General features: G+C 43.9%; 1 protein-coding gene across 1 annotated transcript in view; it reads right to left on the bottom strand.

Annotated features, from left to right (window-relative positions):
* The window catches only part of ALDH7A1 (aldehyde dehydrogenase 7 family member A1), a 39,204-nt gene that overhangs the window by 20,367 nt on the left and 325 nt on the right, over window positions 1-18,512 (bottom strand). The window contains exons 2-8 of the mRNA XM_040622525.1: window positions 17,207-17,260; window positions 16,603-16,668; window positions 10,533-10,613; window positions 10,074-10,197; window positions 6,752-6,884; window positions 4,931-4,975; window positions 1,595-1,672 (exon numbers count right to left, since the gene is read on the bottom strand). Of these exons, the coding sequence (XP_040478459.1) occupies window positions 1,595-1,672; window positions 4,931-4,975; window positions 6,752-6,884; window positions 10,074-10,197; window positions 10,533-10,613; window positions 16,603-16,668; window positions 17,207-17,260 (581 nt within the window). The remainder of the gene's footprint in view (window positions 1-1,594; window positions 1,673-4,930; window positions 4,976-6,751; window positions 6,885-10,073; window positions 10,198-10,532; window positions 10,614-16,602; window positions 16,669-17,206; window positions 17,261-18,512) is intronic.

The following is an 18,512-nucleotide window of genomic DNA, read 5'->3' as shown; positions in this document are numbered from 1 at the left end:
CTGAGGGACGCCTGGGCGGCTCAGCTGGTTAAGCATCTGCCTTCGGATTGGGTCATGATCCCAAGGTCTTGGGATAGAGTCCCGAGTCCAGCTCTCTGCTCAGTGGGGAGTCTGCTTGTCCCTCTCCCTCTGCCTGCTGCTCCCCCTGCTTATACTCTCTCTGTGTCGAATAAAATAAATAAAATCTTAAGGGAAAAAAAAGAATTAAAAGTCTGAAGACTACAGGAAAACATCCTAAGTATCTCACCTAATAAAGACTGTGCTAGGATTTCCATTTACCCCTAAGAAATATAGACCAAACACTATACATCTGAATCTCTTGGCTCCGGGCTTCAAGCGCTTGGTATGGGCCAAGCAGATCAGCCACAGCATGAGACTAACTGTAGGGCCGGAACAGCTTGATGGGATAATGCATGGACATGTCCCCAGGTTCAGCCCAACAAACATGAGCACTGGTGCTCACAAGTGGCTGTTGCTTAATGCATGCCTGCAAACACTCCTCCATCATCTGAGCTAGTCCACACCCATGTGAAGGGCTGGATGCTCAAAGACCACAAACACTAGGTCTTCTGTTATAATGTTTAAATGACATGTAGATAATATTGCCCTAGGCGCTCTACACGTGTAAGTTGTATTTCCTATTATTTCTTCATTTTTATCAAAAGGACAAAAGTATTATTTCTTTCTGAGACTGACAAGTAAGTGGAGTAGTACGGTAAGTGAAGGAGGGAGACCAACGTTTCAACCAAACCAGTGTGGGTTGTAAGGCCCGACTCCTACCAGAGCACAGCTAATTAAAGTCTAGGCCAGTAGTAGTAACCTCAGCTGTCATCAGGGATAGCTCCTGGCTTAAGAGGAGGCTCTGATATGATAGTGAGTTAAAGAAACCAGGCACAAAGCCCATGTGTTTAGGATTCCATTTACATGAAATGTCCCCGTAGAGACAGAAAGCAGATGAGTGGTTGCCAGGAGAAGGAAGGGGATGCTGAGTGAGTGCTAACGGGTATGAGCTTCCTTTCTAGTATAACAAAAATGTTCTCGAACACAGTAACGATGGTTGCACAACACTGTGAATATTCTAAAAACCACTCAACTGTACCTTTTTAAAGAGAGAATTTTACAGAATGTGAATTATACAGCAATTTTCTAAAAATGATACATTTTTTAAAAGATGCCCTATCCCCAGAGGTCCCTTTTTTGTTCAGCTGAAGAACCTAGACAACTGGACAGGTTCTCAGCTGAAGGAGTGAAACACCACTGGACTCCAATTCCACAGCTTTGCTTTCTAAGCTCCCTCCTCTACGAACTACGTGGCAGGAAGCCAGACTTCCCAATGTTACAGGAGTTTCTTATTTTAGGTTATACACACCTCACAAAACTAGCTCCAGGCAATTAAAAACACAATTCTTACTCATCCTCTAACAAAGGCTATGTGCTAACAAAGTGAAGCCCAATGAGGTACATAATAATAACAATTCCAAAAAACCCCTCTCCCCTCCTCAGCTGTCCTGGGTTCATTACTCTAATAAAGAAGATTCTAACCAATGGACATGTGATCCTTCAACAGAAAGCTGCTCTGGGCCCACTGACGTACCCGATGTCCGCGCCACCGCAGGTCAGGGAACAGATCGCACCAGGCAGCTGGTTGTCCTCCAGAACCTTGGCTATTATCCTAGAAAGGGAAAAATGATTACTGAGAAAGGGAACAATTTAATTTCTAAGGGTTTTGTTTTTTTTTTTAAACTGGCAGTAACTTCCCACCACCTGACTTCCCTGTTTCAACTCTCTCCCCCAACAAGGTTAAAAGCACAACTTATTTTCCCCAAAATCTAAAGAAGAAAAATACATGGAGTGCCTGGGTGGCTCAGTTGGTTCAGTGTCTGACTCTTGATTTCAGCTCAGGTCATGATCTCAGGGTTGGGAGATCCAGCCCTGCATCAGGCTCCGCACTGGGTGTGAGGGCTGCTTAAGATTGTCTCTCCCCCCTCTCCCTCCCCTGCCCTTAAAAGAAATAAAAGACAAAAGAGAAAAATACACGCAAAAAAATAAAAGACACAATGCACTGGGTCAGGTAGCTCAAGTGTTCATTGTCTCTGAACACATGGCTGGATTCAAGATGACAGACAGAGCACGGGCATTTTTTTGGTATCTGGCCCCAAGTCCATTAAAATGAGGGAAAGAAAAAAAAAGGAATAAGGGCTGTAACCCAGAAAAATGAAGAAAAGGAAAGGCAGTTTCCATCAGCAAATGAGAAGTTTCAACATATTGCTGCGAAGAGACACCAGCCAGGGAAGTGTCAAGGATGGAACGGGGAACAGGCCCCAAACTTAAAGAAGCTGCTGAGGAGACAGAGCAGAGGGAGCTGGACCTTCCAGGACAACCTAAGTGAGTTCAAGATGGGTGTCCACTGGTCTCACACCGAAACCTTTAGTCTGGAAGTATCAGGAGCCTCCAGGCTACAGAGCTGTGGGCCAGCAGAGCTTTTTCTTAAAACATTATCCTACAACTTAGGTTATTCGAGTTAAAATGATAAATACAGTTCAATGCCACTTCAATCTGACGATGAGATGTAAAAAGGGCTCCAGTAATCCAGGTTTCTCGGACGCTGGGTTCTTTAAATCATTTTGAGTGTTCCAAGGAACGCGGGCCCAAACAGAGCCAAGGCTCTTTTTATCCATCACCCTAACCTTCTAGGAACTTTCTAATTTAAATTAAGAAAAAAAAAAATCCAAATCCTGTAGCCACTTCCATAAAAAAGATACCATTGTTACAGATATATTCTCCAACTGTCATCCAAAATGTCCTTTATAGCAGTCTTCTTTTTTCCCTGTCCATCAAGGATCACATGTGTAGCTGTCATATCTGAGACCAGAAGTCAGGCTGTACAGTTTCTTCCAGGGACTCGGGGTGCATCTACTGTCTGCACAAGGAGACAGACTATTCTTCAAGGGTGGGGATTCTACTTTGTGCCTAGGGGTTCACCTAACCCTTTCCCATACTGCATGAGCCTCTGACATTGGGTTAACTCTCCGGTTCTGCTGCCCCGGTTGCCTGGTCAATGTTGGGAGTATCAACAAGGCTACAGAGACACGGTATGACTTATGCTAGAAACGACCCCTGAACTGGTCAACTCCATCTGGACTGGGCTAACAACGTGAGAACTGAAAATGGAACCCTCAGGCTTTCTGGTCACCCTTGAGCACAGGGCCTCTGGTAACTTCATGTCCCTTCTGGGTAGCTAAAAGCTCTGCCTATGGAACTGTTCCAAGACATGTTAGGTCCTGTGGGTCAGCAGGCTTTTATGCTAGGGCACCCCCTGTATCTGCCCAAAGCAGATCTCATCTCCCTACTCCTGTATGAGCTGCTACAGAAACAAGGAATGAGGAGAAATACTGGATGCTATCCTCCTGGCCAACTGTGACCTTCCCTACATCCTTCTCAAGAGAAACAGGCGCAATGCGTGGCCTTGTCGTCATCTGCGAATCTGAACGCTGGTTAACATGACGGCACCCGTGGTGAATTCAGCAAAATCTAGAATCGTTTTACTTATTGTTTTCTGTAACACTATCAGGTAACATTCTCAATTATCTAAAGAATCGGCCATGTTTCCCTATGAACATATCAAATCCTTCAGACTGTTAGAGCAAACACATAAATAAGCTCAAAGCAACAATCACCTAGAACATTTGAAACTATTATCAACACAGGTATTTTAAACTAGCTGCTTACTAACAACTGGCAAGTCTGTTCACTATGTGGACAGTAACTGTTTGGGATTTTGTTGTTGTTGTTGTTGTTGTTGTTTTTTAATTCCTGGGAGGCAGCTCTTTCTGCCCATGGGTCCTGTCCCGGTGCTTCAATAAAACCAACTTTCTGTACCAAAAAACCAAAAAAAACAAACAAACAAAAAAAAAAACCAAAAAACAAAAAACAAGAAACAGAAAACAAACAAACAAAATGCCTGGGAACCTCATCATTTCTGTAGATGTGTTCTGTCTCATGTGTTTTGCAGATTACAGTTGTCTGTAATAGTTAAATATAATTTAAGTATAATTATAATCATAAATTTTAATTATTGTAAGTCAATAATTACTTAATTATTCAATTTAATTATCTTGCCTCGGAGGATAAAGTTTCCTCAATGTCACATATTCCTTTCAAGTAAATACTAACACACACTACTCTCTTTTTCAGCCCATGTTTCAAATCCTAAGCCACTGTCCTTAAAAGAACTTCTAACATTAAGGAACCTCTTCCAGAGACTCCAGAAGCTTTCCACGAGCAATTCTTCTATCAGAGAAGGCAGACCATGCAACCAAGGGAACATCAAAGAGGGTCAACAATCACCACAGTACATGGGAAGGCATCCTCTTCTATACGGACTCTAAATTCTACAATGACAGATCAGTAACACTGATTTTATGACCTAATCAGAGTTGTCAAGTTCTCAAAAATGAAATTTGTAATCCAAAGATGAAATACATTTTAGACATTGCTAGAATCAGTAGAACGGTATCACCATTTCTGTTTTGCTAGCCACTTACTAAACAAAAGCAATAAAGTATTAGTTGGGTAGAAATCAAAACCATGAATATGTTCAGCAGTTACTAAATACAGCTCCTAAGTTGCATGACTTCCTTTCCACTGGATTTGTATTTCCCAAATGACATGAAGGTTTATAAGAGCTCAATTTCAACATGTTAATCAATATCTGGCATGTTGCCAAAGAGTTCAATGATAGGGCTCTGGAAGAGCTCCATACACTATAAAATGATTATCAAAATGTTATTACAATCAAAGGAGAAAGAGGTTATCCAAATTCCATCTTAAGTAAATGTGACCCTTTCACACCTAATTAAAAATCAGCGCCTACAAATCACCCTTTGAGATTATTCAACACTCAGGAAAAAAGAAAGCCACACATACTTACTTTGTGACAGCTACACTAATGAGCGAAGTTGTTGGAGCTCCTTTCCTTGAGAGGGTTATTAAAAAAAAAAAAAAAGGCAACTTTATTTGGGGGAAATCATAAATACCTTTTACTGTCAAGCAAAACCAGAAGTCTTTGTGACAAGTTCTGTCCAATTAGACCACGGAGCCTTGTAACTGAAATCAGAACCTGTCCTTCTGCAGCTTTGTGTCTCTGGGACCCAAGGGACTACAAAACTTTGAAAAACATAAAATGGCAATTTTGAACCTGCTTGCTGCACTGAACACAGGAAATGTTGTATTAACCTTCATCAATTATGGACATGAAAATCTATCAATATGAACTTCAGAAGTTCCCCAAAAGGCTCAGGGGGCTGAGAAAAACCACAGGACTAGTCTTTATGGATTCAAACATCTGAAAGCATGGGTCTCTTTGGCAACATGGTACCAAATCATTAATCTCCCAACGATGCCTGGCTTTTGCAGATAGTGGGTGAATATGTTCAACTGGACACAACACTACAGTTAAGTGAATAACCAGTGGGACAGACGCCAGACAGGCCAAGACAACTCTCCTGACTTTCCTGATCTCACCATGGAAGCTAAAACTATGCAAGTGTTCTGTCATCTGCGAAACAGTCATTTCCCAGCTAAATTCTACTATCACATTTTTTATAAAGATGTAAAAGTTAACGTATCAATGGGAACACTGGCCAATGGCTGCAGAATCACTTGGGAATTCACTATGAAATTTTTACTGAAGGGGGGAAAAAGTCAAATTTCACAAAGACTCTTCCCAAGTTCTTTTTTCTCCAACTCTTTAACTTAGTTTTGTTTTTAGAGTGAGGCATAAAGAATATATCAGGTCTGTGTTCCCAGTTTCTGAAACAGCATCAGAACCCCTTGGCATTTCCTGAGGGTTATGTGTCTTTGTTATGCTAATGAGGTGACTTGGGGTGGGGGATGGGGTTTGCTGGACAGCTGCAGGACGGGGGCTGGTCACTGGTCACCATAAAATCCAACCATGTGATCGGAGGGTTGGAACTTTCAGCCCTCCCTGACTCCACCTATGGCGAAGGGAGGAGGGCTGACAAGAGTCCACTCACGTGTCCAATGATTTAATCAACTGTGTCTTTGTAAGGAAACCGCAAGAAAAACTGTAGACACCAAAGATTAGTGCACCCTCTCGGGAGGGAGGGTAACATGCCCCAGCTGAACTGGGAGAAGGCAGAGATGCTCTGTCTCTGGGACCCATCTACACCTTAGCCTACACCTTACCCTACGTGTATCCTTTAAAGTCAAACTGGAACCAAGTGCCTGGCTAGCTCAGAGTATGAGACTTTTCAACTAAAACCGCAGTCATTAAATACAACACTTTCTTGAGTTCCGTGGGTCATTCTAGTGAAATACTGAAACTGAGGATTCACGGGGACCTCCTAATTTATACACAGCTGGCTAGAACTACAGGTGCCCTGGTGCCCCTGGGACACTTGCAGCTTGTTATCTGAAGCAGAAACAGCCTCGTGGACGACTGAGCCTTCAAACCCAGAGCCTGACACTAACTCTTACCTGGGGTGGAAAGAGCTGGAAACAAGCATGGGGACAAGGCTTTGCCAAAAAAATAAGGCAAGAAATTTAATTTTACCAAGGGCAAAACACGTAATAGTAAAACATCAGCACTGGACACTAGCAGGTGGGACTTACATGTTCATCAAAGAGTCGGACATTAGAAAACATTTCAATACATTTGAAATCCTTTCAGCAGTAGCTGCAAATGGCTACTGTGATCATCTTACTACCGCGTCAGAAAGTGAGGTCTTACCACAGGCAGACGTTCCCACAGATCATCGCGATGGCATTGTTCCAACCGTACACTGCCACGGGGAAGTTGAACGCAGTGATGATGCCGACCAGGCCTACAGGATTCCACTGTTCAATGAGCGCGTGGCCAGGTCCTGAGGACACGAGATGGGGCAGAACACGCTTAAGCATACTGTCCTAATGCATTTGATGGTCAAGGTAACAGAGTCTGAAATCATACATTCTGAGAACAAAGGTGCACCAGCCGCAGCGGGGGTTCCAGATGCTGTGCAGTGATCACTTTACACAGCTGCTGGAGGGTGGTACGCTAATTAGCATACAATACAGCTGTTACTGCCACTCCAGGTTACACACCGTACTGCTACCACTGTGCCTCTGATCCTCCCAGGAGCTGAGTGTGGAGCAGGGCAGCATCAGCACCCTGGGAGACAGGAACGTCCAAGAGGGATGAGAGGTGCCCTGGGGGATGTGACTGCCAAGGGCATCATACAGGAGCTCTGACTCCTGTTTACACTGCCTGTAAAGCCCTCGGCCGACCTCTCCGCAGAGACAAGGTGGCTCATTTATAAGAAAAAAAGAACAGCTCTAAGAAGTATATGTATGTTAAGTGAATGAAGTGCGCAAGTCTTTATGTTCGTATAAGAAAATGATAAATACAAACAAAAATACGTATCTTATAAACAACTTTTAAATGTAACATCACCCACCATCCCACAACGGGCGTATTTTAATAGAAGGCAGCCGGAGCAGTGAACTGGGGCAAGGAAGGTGACGGCTCACAAACTGAGTTAAAACCACAGACTGACTGGGAAAGCAGGGCTCCCAGCCATCCATCTTCCTGGCCCTCTTTCGCTGTGGGAACAGGGAACCCAGCAGTAGCTGCCCTCCTTCCAGGCCCTCCTTTAGCTGAGGCACCTCAATCCCCCTAGAGACAAAGTGCTGACACAGCCTCCTCCTGGCCCCTCCCCATGGAGGCCAGGACAGCCCTGATGCCCTCTGTCCCCTGCTTACAAACCTGTGGTGTCTGGATGATGACTGTGGTTGCCCTCAGGACAAAGTCCGAATTCCTCGCCAGGACGAGTCTCTCCCAGGACTCCATCAGCACCCTGTGTCTCCCCTCACACGGTGCCCTTAAGCTATGCTGAAGCAAGGCAGTTGCCCAAATAAGCCACGTCCTCCCACCTTAAATCACAGACTTCCTCCCAGTGTCAAAGCACCCCTCCCGCAGCACCCCACTGGTCTCTTCCTTGAGGCCTGACCCTGGATTACTGTCTCCTGGGGCATTTCCTGATTGCCTCACAAGGCTGGCTCAGGGTCACCATCTTCCCCTGCACCCCATCACAGTACCTACCACACACTGTTACAATTATCCCATGACTTGTCTCCCCCTTGCCTCCCACTCTAAAACTTAAAGGTATCTTTAAGCTTATAAATTCCCTCAGTATGGGGTGCCTGGGCGGCTCAGTTGGTTAAGCATCTGACTCTTGATTTTGCTCTGGGTCATATCTCAGTGTCGCGCAATCAAGCCCTGCATAGGGCTCTACGCCGGGCATGGAGTCTGCTTAAGATTCTCTCTCTCCCTCTCCTCCACCCTTGCCCCGCTACTATGCACGCTTGCTCGCTCACTCTATCAACCAATCAATCAACTAATTAAACCCTTCAGGATAAGGACGATGCCTTTCTGATCAAGTATCACTAGCAGTTCACCTGGCACCTGGTACACACTCGGTAAGCACTTACTACATTAATGAAATCAAAGTCACCCGCAAAGCCTCTGCATACATGAATAACCTACTCTTCTAAAAAAGGTGGCAACAGGGCACGTGGGTGGCTCAATCGGTTAAGCATCTGCCTTCAGCTCAGGTCATGATCCCAGGGTCCTGGGATTGAGCCACGCATCGGGCTCTCTGCTCAGCGGGGAGTCTACTTCTCCCTCTACCTCCCCAACCCCCGCTTATGCACATGATCTCGCTCTCAAATAAAAATATTTTTAAAAAATTAAAATTATAAAAAATAAAAATAATGTGCCAACAACTGAAAAAGATTTAAATTGGTGAGACAGACATCTCAGTAGGTATAAATCAAAGCAGTTCCTTATTTGTACATGTATATTTGTCCTAACTGGCAACTTACTTTCTTAACTAGAAAAGCCTACTGAAAATGGTAACATAAAATCCATCTTGGATAATGGGAATCACTGTTCTATACCTAATTAAGGACATTAACTGTACTTAAAAAAACAAAATCCCAATTCTTTCCACAAGCAGGTAATCTGCCAAATATGCCAAGAATAAGACGAAAATGTGGTCTTAAAAAAAATATATTTCTTTTCCTGATTATAAATGTAACATAATTCCCATCATGGAAATTTTTTGAGAACAGAGAAAAACACAAAAAGACATCCATCAAGAATTCTGCCATACACAGCAACAACCCCATCACTGCTCTGGCCGACCGGCACCCCTTGGTACTTTCTCTGCAGACATGCAGTCACCTATTTGGCTCCATTAACACTTCAAACGTTACAGACCACAAAAACCCCTATGCTCACTGTGGAAACCTCCTCCAAGTACAAGGTCGGTCCTTGCAACATAGAGTAACAGCAAAAAAACTGGAAATGCCCTACATACCCATCATTTGGCACTGGCTAAAAAACTGTCAGTGTCCTGACAACCAATAGAAAGGCATAAAAAAAGATGAAGTCCTTACTGGAATAATAAACAACGATCTTTAAGTAAAAAATAAGTACAGAACAGAACATCTAGCTTGCTAACGCTGGTGTTCCTGAAGGACACGTGTTTGCTCGCACAACCGCAAAACCTCTAAAAAGATAAAGAAGAAACCAGAAACATTCACTGCTTCCATGGGAACACTAGGGACTACCCAGGGAGGTAGGAAGAAAACTTTTCTCATCCTTTACCCTTTTACTCCTTTTCAATTTTGTGATATGAATTTATCACCTCTTAAAAAAAATTTAGAATAATTCAAAAGTAAGTAAATACAACTTTTCCCATAAAAAAAGTGGGGTTAGGGGAGAACAATCTTCATTAAGTATGACTTAATATATGCTAATGCTACCAAACTTAGCTTAACATTTGTCATATGATACGGCATTCATGTCATTTCAAATTTTAGCTACTGATACTACAAGGAACACCTTTATATATAAACCTTTGTCATATTTCAGAGTATTTACTCAAATTAGAGTCTTGAAACTGGTATTAAACATTTCGGGCCCTTGGGATTTATTTTCAAATTGTTTTCCTGATGAACTGGTGATTCATGTTACCGAAAATCCCCATAAAACTGACTTCATTGCTTACTTTCAGAAGGCAGGATGGGTCCTCCAATCATGCGTGATAAGCCAACAGCGTAATCACAAATATCCACGTACTCTTGAACTTCTCCCACACCTTCCACTAAGATTTTCCCCATCTCCAAAGACACCTAAAAAAAACCAAAGAGCCAAGAGGCATTTTTCCCCACACAATTCACGTTTTAAATACTAAATTTATGGGGCAGGAGGGGGGTTAGCAAACCATATCTCGTGTCTATTTTGTGAAGGTATAAACTGCAGAAAGTCTGTTATTATCTTAATTTAAAAACCCACGAGTTGTCTTTACTCTTCCCTGTTCATCTTGTTCATCTTTCCACTGAAGACATTTATTAAATGTATGAACTATTCTCCGCTAGCATCACAATCTTACAATCTTAAACACAAATGCACAACAGCCTTACTCCCTAACTCAAAGGAATGTCTATTTACTATGAAAATACTTTACCAAATTTCCTAGTATTTGGATCTTCTCCCGCAAAGCATCCCCAATTTGTCTCACTACTTCTCCTCGCTTCGGAGCAGGAACCTAAGAAGACAATGGAATCTTAGCATCTGTTTCAAAGTGTAAACTCGTGTTTGTAACACAGTATTAGACAAATATGCGCTAAGAGAACTAAATGCAAACCCATCAGATGGCTTTTGGATCACATCCAAACTGTGATTATGGCACATCCCTCACACTGATACCAGAGCCCCAGAAAACATCGATCAGATGACAGGTTTTTGGAGAGTAAGGGTCTGTGCCAAGTACAGAGAGAAATTCTGGCACTGAACACAATGATTCTTAAAAAAGCTTAAAATACCTTAAATACCAGCAAACCTTTATGATTCCCAGTGATATTTTCTTATGGGTCACACTGACTGACTGCATACCCAAATCCTAGACTCAGCTGATAAAACTGTATTCCCTAACCCATTCAAATTATGATTCACCCACTATTTTCTGAGCACCAACTATGTGACAGGAATAATGCCAGACACCGGGGCAAAAATAAACGAGGCATTCTGGAGCTAATTATCTTCCTGAATCTAACTATTAAGTGCAATGGGAAGGCTTTAATGGTTTTTAAGGAGATGATTTGCTTTACCTTTTTTTCCCCAAAGATTTTTTTTTAATTAAGTAAGCTTTACGCCCAAACTGGGGCTTGAACTGAAGACCCCCAAGATCAAGAGCTGCATGCTCTACTGACTGAGCCAGCCAGGTGCCCCTGCTTTGCCTTTTGTAAGACTGCTGGGGGGTGGGGCGTGGAGCAGGGGAGCCCAGGTGGCTCAGTTAATAGCAACTCAGAATGGCCAATACACATGACCCTTTACATTGTATTCTGTGTATATAGTATTCGGTCTCTATCCAATAATTACTGTATACTTTCTATGCGCCAGATACTCTGTTCTTCCCCAGGGATACTAGGGAAGACAGCTACAATTCAAGCCCACTAGAACCAACACCCCAATGGGGTGGTGGAGACAAGAAACAGGATTTCCATCTCATGTGGCGAGTGTCGTGCTGGATAAGCCAGACTGTATAAGGGGAGAACCTAAGTGTTACTTTTGTGTTGCTTGGTGTTAAGCGAGCAGGGAAGAAGGCAGCTTTCTGAAGAAGTTTGAGGTTGAGATCTAAGACCTCAAGCATGACTGGTGCTTGCCAGGTAAAGAGGTAGAGAAAGAGGAGGGAAATTATGGGCAAAAGGAAACATAGCATATGCAAAGGCCAAAAGGCAAGAGAGAATATGGGGAATTTTAGAAAATTTAAAGGGATTAAAAGAGGCAAGAGAGAAAATTAAGAGGCCACAAAGCAAAGGACCTTATAAAGGTTCCTCCAAAAAATAGTGGGAAAATCATTAGAGGGCGTTAAATGGTATGGGGAAATCACAGTGCTTTAAAATATCACTCCAGGGTCGCCTGGGTGGCTTAGTCGTTAAGCGTCTGCCTTCGGCTCAGGGCACCATCCCAAAGTCCTGGGCTCGAGCCCCACATCGGGCTCCTCCGATGGGAGCCTGCTTCTTCCTCTCCCACTCTCCCTGGCTGTCTCTCTCTCTGTCAAATAAATAAATAAAATCTTTAAAAATAGTAATAATAAAAAATAAAATAAAATAAAATATCACTCCAGGGGCGCCTGGCTAAGTCTGAACAGTATGCAACTCTTGATCTTGGGGTCATGACTTCACTCCTCATGGTGGGCTTAGAGCTCATTAAAAAAAAAAAAAAAAAATCACTCTAGTTGTGGTCTAGAAAATTGATCAGAGGGAGACAAGATTCACATAGGAAGACCATTAGGCAAGACAAAGATGGTGACTTGTCTCAATTACAAAGACAGCAACAGAGATAAATATACTTTAAAATATTCAAGACTTGGTAACTGACAACTGGTCACTGACAGATTCTCAACTCTGGGTATTTAGAAGAATCACCACCCATAACTTTTGGGCTAGATTCCATCCAAGACCACTCAAATGCGGCCTCTTCATTTGTGTTCCAGCCTCCCAAATGACGGGATGGAGTAGCAAGAATTGAGAAAGCCAGGATTAGGTCTGGGGAGACAGAAATGAGGGCACAGTAGACAACAAGACAACCCCATCTCCCAGATGAGCTTGATTGGTCCCAGCGTGACAGGCCATTGACAACCCCATGCCCTCCTGAGATGGGCAGCAAGAGTGCTCATCCCTGCACACTGCACCTGTGAGGTCACATTTAGAGCAATCATCCGCAGAGCCATGAGGAGGGAATTATGAGCGCCAAGGGAATATTAGCTGAGCCTCTGGGGCAATAATACAAGGAAACCCAAGGAAAGAGCTTCCATGTACATGGTATTCCTTTATTCAATTAGAGATGGCCCATTAACAGTGGCTCCTCCTCACCAGAGACGAGCAAGAACAATGACACACGGGGTGCAGAGAAGCATAAATGGCGGCATTCAGTGTTGAAACCAGTTCATGAGAGCAGTGGAGCCAGTTTTCCCGACCAGGTTCTCTGTGCTTAGGTATAGTTAAGGGAAAGAAATCAGTGTGTATAAACTACCTTCCTCTAGTTTTACACTTTTTCCTTAAAGAAGAGCATTTCCTTTGAAAAGTTCCAGGCTTAATCTAAGTGAACTCAATGAAACAGTGGTTTGTCCTCACACAGGCAAGGCCAGCCCAAACCATCAGGGCAAAGCAGAAGGAGCCCTGCGGGAGTAAGGACCCAGGAGGGTAAGTGTGTAGGCCAGGAGGGCATGAGCTTTGCTCTGTTCTTGCTCGAGGAACCAGCAGCCTCTAAGTCACTGCCCCGTTGGCAGGAGCCCCAGAAGCACAGTTAGGAAAGGTTCTGCCGCTTCCCTCAACTTTGAACTCCACTGCTTAACTCAAATTCTAACAAGTGGGATCCCCTACAAACTCCACCATCACCCAGGGCAGCAACCCGTTCTCACTTAGCAACCTTACTCCACTGGGAGATCGAACAGCCCGGGAAACAGGAGAAAGCGTGGTAGGTGGAGGGGGGCACTGTTCCATGAGAACACACTACCAAATGCGATCCTCAGCGTGAAAATAGCAGTAACAGAAAAGTATGGCACGCTATCAAGGGAAGGCAACACAGTGTCGGTGGCCAGCCCCTCGCACAGCCAAGACTGATTCAGAAGCCAGTTCGGAAAGACAAGATCATGACTTACACACACCTGGGTAAATACACACACACCTAAGAGATGTTTCTGGTCACAGGTTTCCCTGGCATTCAAAACATGTATGCAAACAGCGAATCCTAACACAATTATGGATTTTAGTTAATAAAAACTGATCGGCACTGGCTCTCCCACTGTAACAAAGGCATGGCACTAATATAAGAGGGAACGAGCCGAGTATGAGGAGGGACAGGAACTCCCCCGCGTGAGGCTCATCGCTCTGTTAACAGGTCACAGACTGAGCGAGAACGTGTCACTTTGGCATGAGGATCATTTTAAGCTGAAGGCAAACAAGGCCCACCAGACTCAGGAAAAGCTTTTCTCCTCCCCCTTCAACCGCCTAAAAGAACTTACAAAGGGGATCTGTGCCAAGAAGCGAGTTACTACCAGAGATCACTTTCGTAAGGAGACCCATATGCATGGCAGGGAAAACATGTGCTCCTCTCACCTTCCTGTGAACTGCCTTCGGACCACAAGAAGCCCCCGAGCTTTGAATGCATAGAAGCCTAGATGTCTGGCTGCCCTTGGGTCTGAGATCTTTCCTCACTGCCACCCCTCCCTGCCCCACATGAGAAATTAAAATCTTTTTCTCCTGTGAATCCGTTTTATGCCAATTACTGGACCAGCCACAGAACACAGAAGTGAAAAGCAAAAGATTTTCCCTCCCCTGTACTGTAAACCTAAAACTGCTCAAAAACATAAAGTGTAATGAACTTCTTTGTAAATAGCTTATATATAGGAAAACAATGATTTTTAAAACTATGCAGCAACTTTAGGCTGGGAAGCGGTGCCACCATCAGTCACAAAATTTTACACATGCCACGTTTAACAATCACAACTATGAACCACACAAAAGACTGGAAGGAAATGCACAGAATCGAACTCTAATAGCCATTCTGTACAGAAGAGGGTGAGGTAAGGGGATTCAACGTGATTATCTTACTGTCTCATCCAATTTTCAGTGAAGAATAGGTTTTGTTGTTTTTAAGATCGTATTTATTTATTTGAGAGAGAGCGCATGAGGGGTTGGGGGGAGGACAAGAGGGAGAAGCAGACTCTCCGCGGAGCACCGAAGACCATGACCTGAGTGGATGGTAGCCACTTAACCGAAGGAGCCACCCAGGTGCCTCAAAAATGTATGATTTATGATCAAAAAGAAAACAAAAATTATTTTGCAAACAATAAATGACACGTTGCCCTAATTAGGGTGAACTTTACTCAGCATACCATTTACTTTTGGAAGTGGCCAAGTGTATTTTTCATTGTGCGTAATGGAACCCTACGCCAACTTACAGCGAGATTTGATTAAAGTTCAGGAAAGATGTTCCTTCTGCTTTGCACAGAGGTGCTCTCCTGGATGACAATTAAAGGGCATCCGAATCAGGGCTCTCTAGGAGAGCCTGCCCCTCCCCAAGTCACCCTAGTGATCTTTGATTCAGAGAAAACACTGGCTCAGCAGTCCCAAACCCAGCAGCACGTGGTTGTGTAGCTCAAGTATAGAAGTTTCCAACCACAAGGTTCTGCAGCAAGCAATTCCAATGATGAACAAATTTAACCCTCACCATAACCCCAGGAGGCAGGCAGGCCCGAATCCTCTATTTACAAGACAAAGCACACTGAAAGGAAGTCATTTACCCAAGGCTAGAGCTGGGTTAAACCATCCAGGATGTTCCTCTAGCCTCAGGCCTTTGGTGGTAGAACAAAGGGGATTCTGAGAGCAGGAGAGGGGAGGGAGGATTGGGAAATGCAGGCTACCCCGGTTCTTCCCTCTCCTCTCCAGGGCCCAGTCCTCACCGAGTGACAGCTCCTTGTGGCCCAGCCCAGCTCCAGTCACAGCTCCTACACTGGCTCATATTACCCCAGGTGGAGATGATGTGGGAAACAAAGGCAGAAGAAAAATTACCAAATTTCGTTACTACCTAGAGCCCAATGACAAGTTCCTGAAACAGAGATGTTAATACTTTGCTAAGGGCAAAAGGGAATCCAAGCTCAAACCCATCCCCCCACCCAAGGATCCTGTAAGTCTACTTGAACATATAAAAATTCCTTTGGAAACTGCCTTTATCTCTAAACCTCCCCAAGATACGTGTTGGCAATCATCCCCAAGCATATGGCCCACCGATATACATCTGAAGGGTCTCATGACTAAGGTTTTATTAGACTGTAATCAATGACCTTTTCCCAACCATAGGTAGCCTCCTCAAGGTCCTGGAAACCTTGCTTCCAAAATTCCTTAGAGATCTACGCTATCCCAAACCCCCTCCCAACTTGAAAGTATGTAATGCACTACTACTCATGACCCCAGGGCAGCTCTTCCTGCCCACGGAACTAAAACCACCTTTTCGCACCAAAGGCATCTCAAGAATTCCTTCTTGGCTGTCGGCTTTGAACCCTAACGTTCTTTCCTACATCAGACACAGACGGAGGAGGCAGTACCGGCTCCACTGCCTGATCAGACTGCAGGAACCCCTGCCCTTTGAACCGGGACTATCAACCAACAGCAGAAATGCTCCCTCCCACACCCCCAGCCCCTACCCCTGCATAAAGCAGGCTGGAAGGAGGCGGGAGAAGCAGCAAAAGGGTCTTTGTAGCATAGACAGTCCTTAATTTTTGTCCAATTAGAAACTTAAGAAACTTCAATCGGAAAGCAGTGTTCATTACTGAGGTGCAAGCTTTCTATCCACTTAAAATCACTATTTTTTGAAGGCTAAATACGGAAAAGGCACTATCCTGGGACTACAGCAGAGGGAGATTATCACACCCCCAGCAACTCCCACTGCAGGGAGTACAGATTGCTCTGAAGAGTTTTCTCTTATCTCCCTGCAGTTACCATAGGTCATGGTACCGTGACCTTCACACTCACCTCTGCCCAGACTCTCCATGCTTCCTTCGCTTTCTTCACCGTTTCTTCATAGTCAGCCACACTGGCCTAAATTACCAATTGGGGGGAGACAAAGGGTAAAACAAAGGGAAGTTCTGAGAACACCCAAGATTTTTGGAGAAGAATTGGAATATCTCTAGGTGACTCTCAGATTTCTAGTTTAGAATTAATTTCACAGCCTATGCTTCCAAACTCTTGTAAGAACCCAGCAGTGCTTTTTATTGCTTCTAGAAGCAAGGTCCATTAGCCTCATCTGAGAACACCACCTGAGATGTCAGAAATTCAGAACCGTGGGCTCCAACCCAGACTTCACAGGTTAGAATCTTCATTCAAAAACAGGTGATTCAAAAGCATGGCCTTAAATGGATCCCCCCCACCAACTTTCCTGTTTCACCTTTTCTAGGACATCCCAACCCAAACAGTGGGCAGTCTCTCCCAGATATTCTTAAATTTCATATGAAAAAGAAACACTTTATTCTTGGACTATGAGATTCCATACTGCTCTTCATCACTAGCACAAATTCCCTGTGGGCAGTTTGTATTTTAAAAAAACAACAACAACAAAACAAAAAACCAAAAAACTTACCTGTCGGACTCTTGCTATGGGTTCATTGTTAGCAGGACAATAGGTCGTGATAACCTTCAAACAAAAAGAAAATGAATGCTATCTATAAAAAATGTAATCCCTTCCAAACTGGAGGAACAGACCAAATTGGGAGAGGGGGTGGAGAGGAAAAATAAACTTAAGATACCATATCCAAACCCGTAATTTTTACATTAACTTCTATTACAAACAGTTCACTTACAGAGCTTTCATTTTTTACCTAAACATTCAGAACCACTTTTTGCAAAACCCAGCCCTGCCACCCAAACACTTGGATGTAAAAGCAATAATCTAATGTTAACCCCTTCCTTACTTCACCCTTTTTCCATTAATAGCAGACCAAACTGACGAGTTTTACTTACTCTTCTCTTACTCTGCCCTCGTCAGAAGATGGAATAGCCAACAGTGGACAACTATGGGAAAGGCCTATCTCCACACAAACTGCGGATTAGGAAGAAAAAAATCAAGGCGCAGCTAAAAGATTTTCAGGAGAGAGTAATTTATCTAGGAACCTAATAACATGCACAGGAAAAACAGGATCACACCGCCAACAGAAGAGGGGACTAGAGTAATTACAGCACCTGCATCTCCTATACTCACAGATAACCAAAAGGAGTCGGGGTTTCCTCCAACAAAGCAAGTGCATTGTATCACACTCCACAAAATCTGTGGCATGTTATGTAACATTTCCTTTTTGGTTTTTTATATAACATCTTTCTACAAAAGCTTTCTTTTGTATGCAGCTTTCAAAAAAATCTGACTGGTAATAATCTTATCTTTCTATCGTATTCTGCAGAACACTTAATTGAGCTTTTACCGGGTGCCAGTCATGGTGTCTGGCTCTGGAAATACAAAAATGCTGGATCTCCTGTCCTCAAGGAAGCTCAGCGCCCAACAATTTCAACAGGATTTCACCAAGTCTGGGCCTGCAAACTCCAACAAAGGATTTCCGAAAAGACAGTATCAAACTAAGACAGAACATTACCTGTGGACACGTCACATCAGAAGGCACACGTCACAAGGACAAAACTGACATAATTTCCCAACGCTAAGCGTGTGGCATGTCTCACTATCCATCGCAGAACTCTCCCATAAGGCTGTAAGCGTGCGGGAAGTTCAAGCCCTACCAGCTACAAAATGACCCTGATTCTCCGTAACACACAAAACCCTAACTATCTAAGCGCGTTTTTTAAGGCACCTTTCCCAAGCACACGTTTACAGCGGGGATTCAAAACTTGCCACCCAGTACAACCGTCCACAACGGCAGCGGGGCGGGGGGGGGGGGGGG

This window comes from Ursus maritimus, unplaced genomic scaffold, assembly GCF_017311325.1.
Source record: "Ursus maritimus isolate PB19 unplaced genomic scaffold, ASM1731132v1 scaffold_5, whole genome shotgun sequence".
In the NCBI taxonomy this organism is placed as follows: Eukaryota; Metazoa; Chordata; class Mammalia; order Carnivora; family Ursidae; genus Ursus; species Ursus maritimus.
The sequence above is the reverse complement of the archived record's forward strand: the minus strand, read 5'-3'. Positions and strand labels throughout refer to the sequence as shown.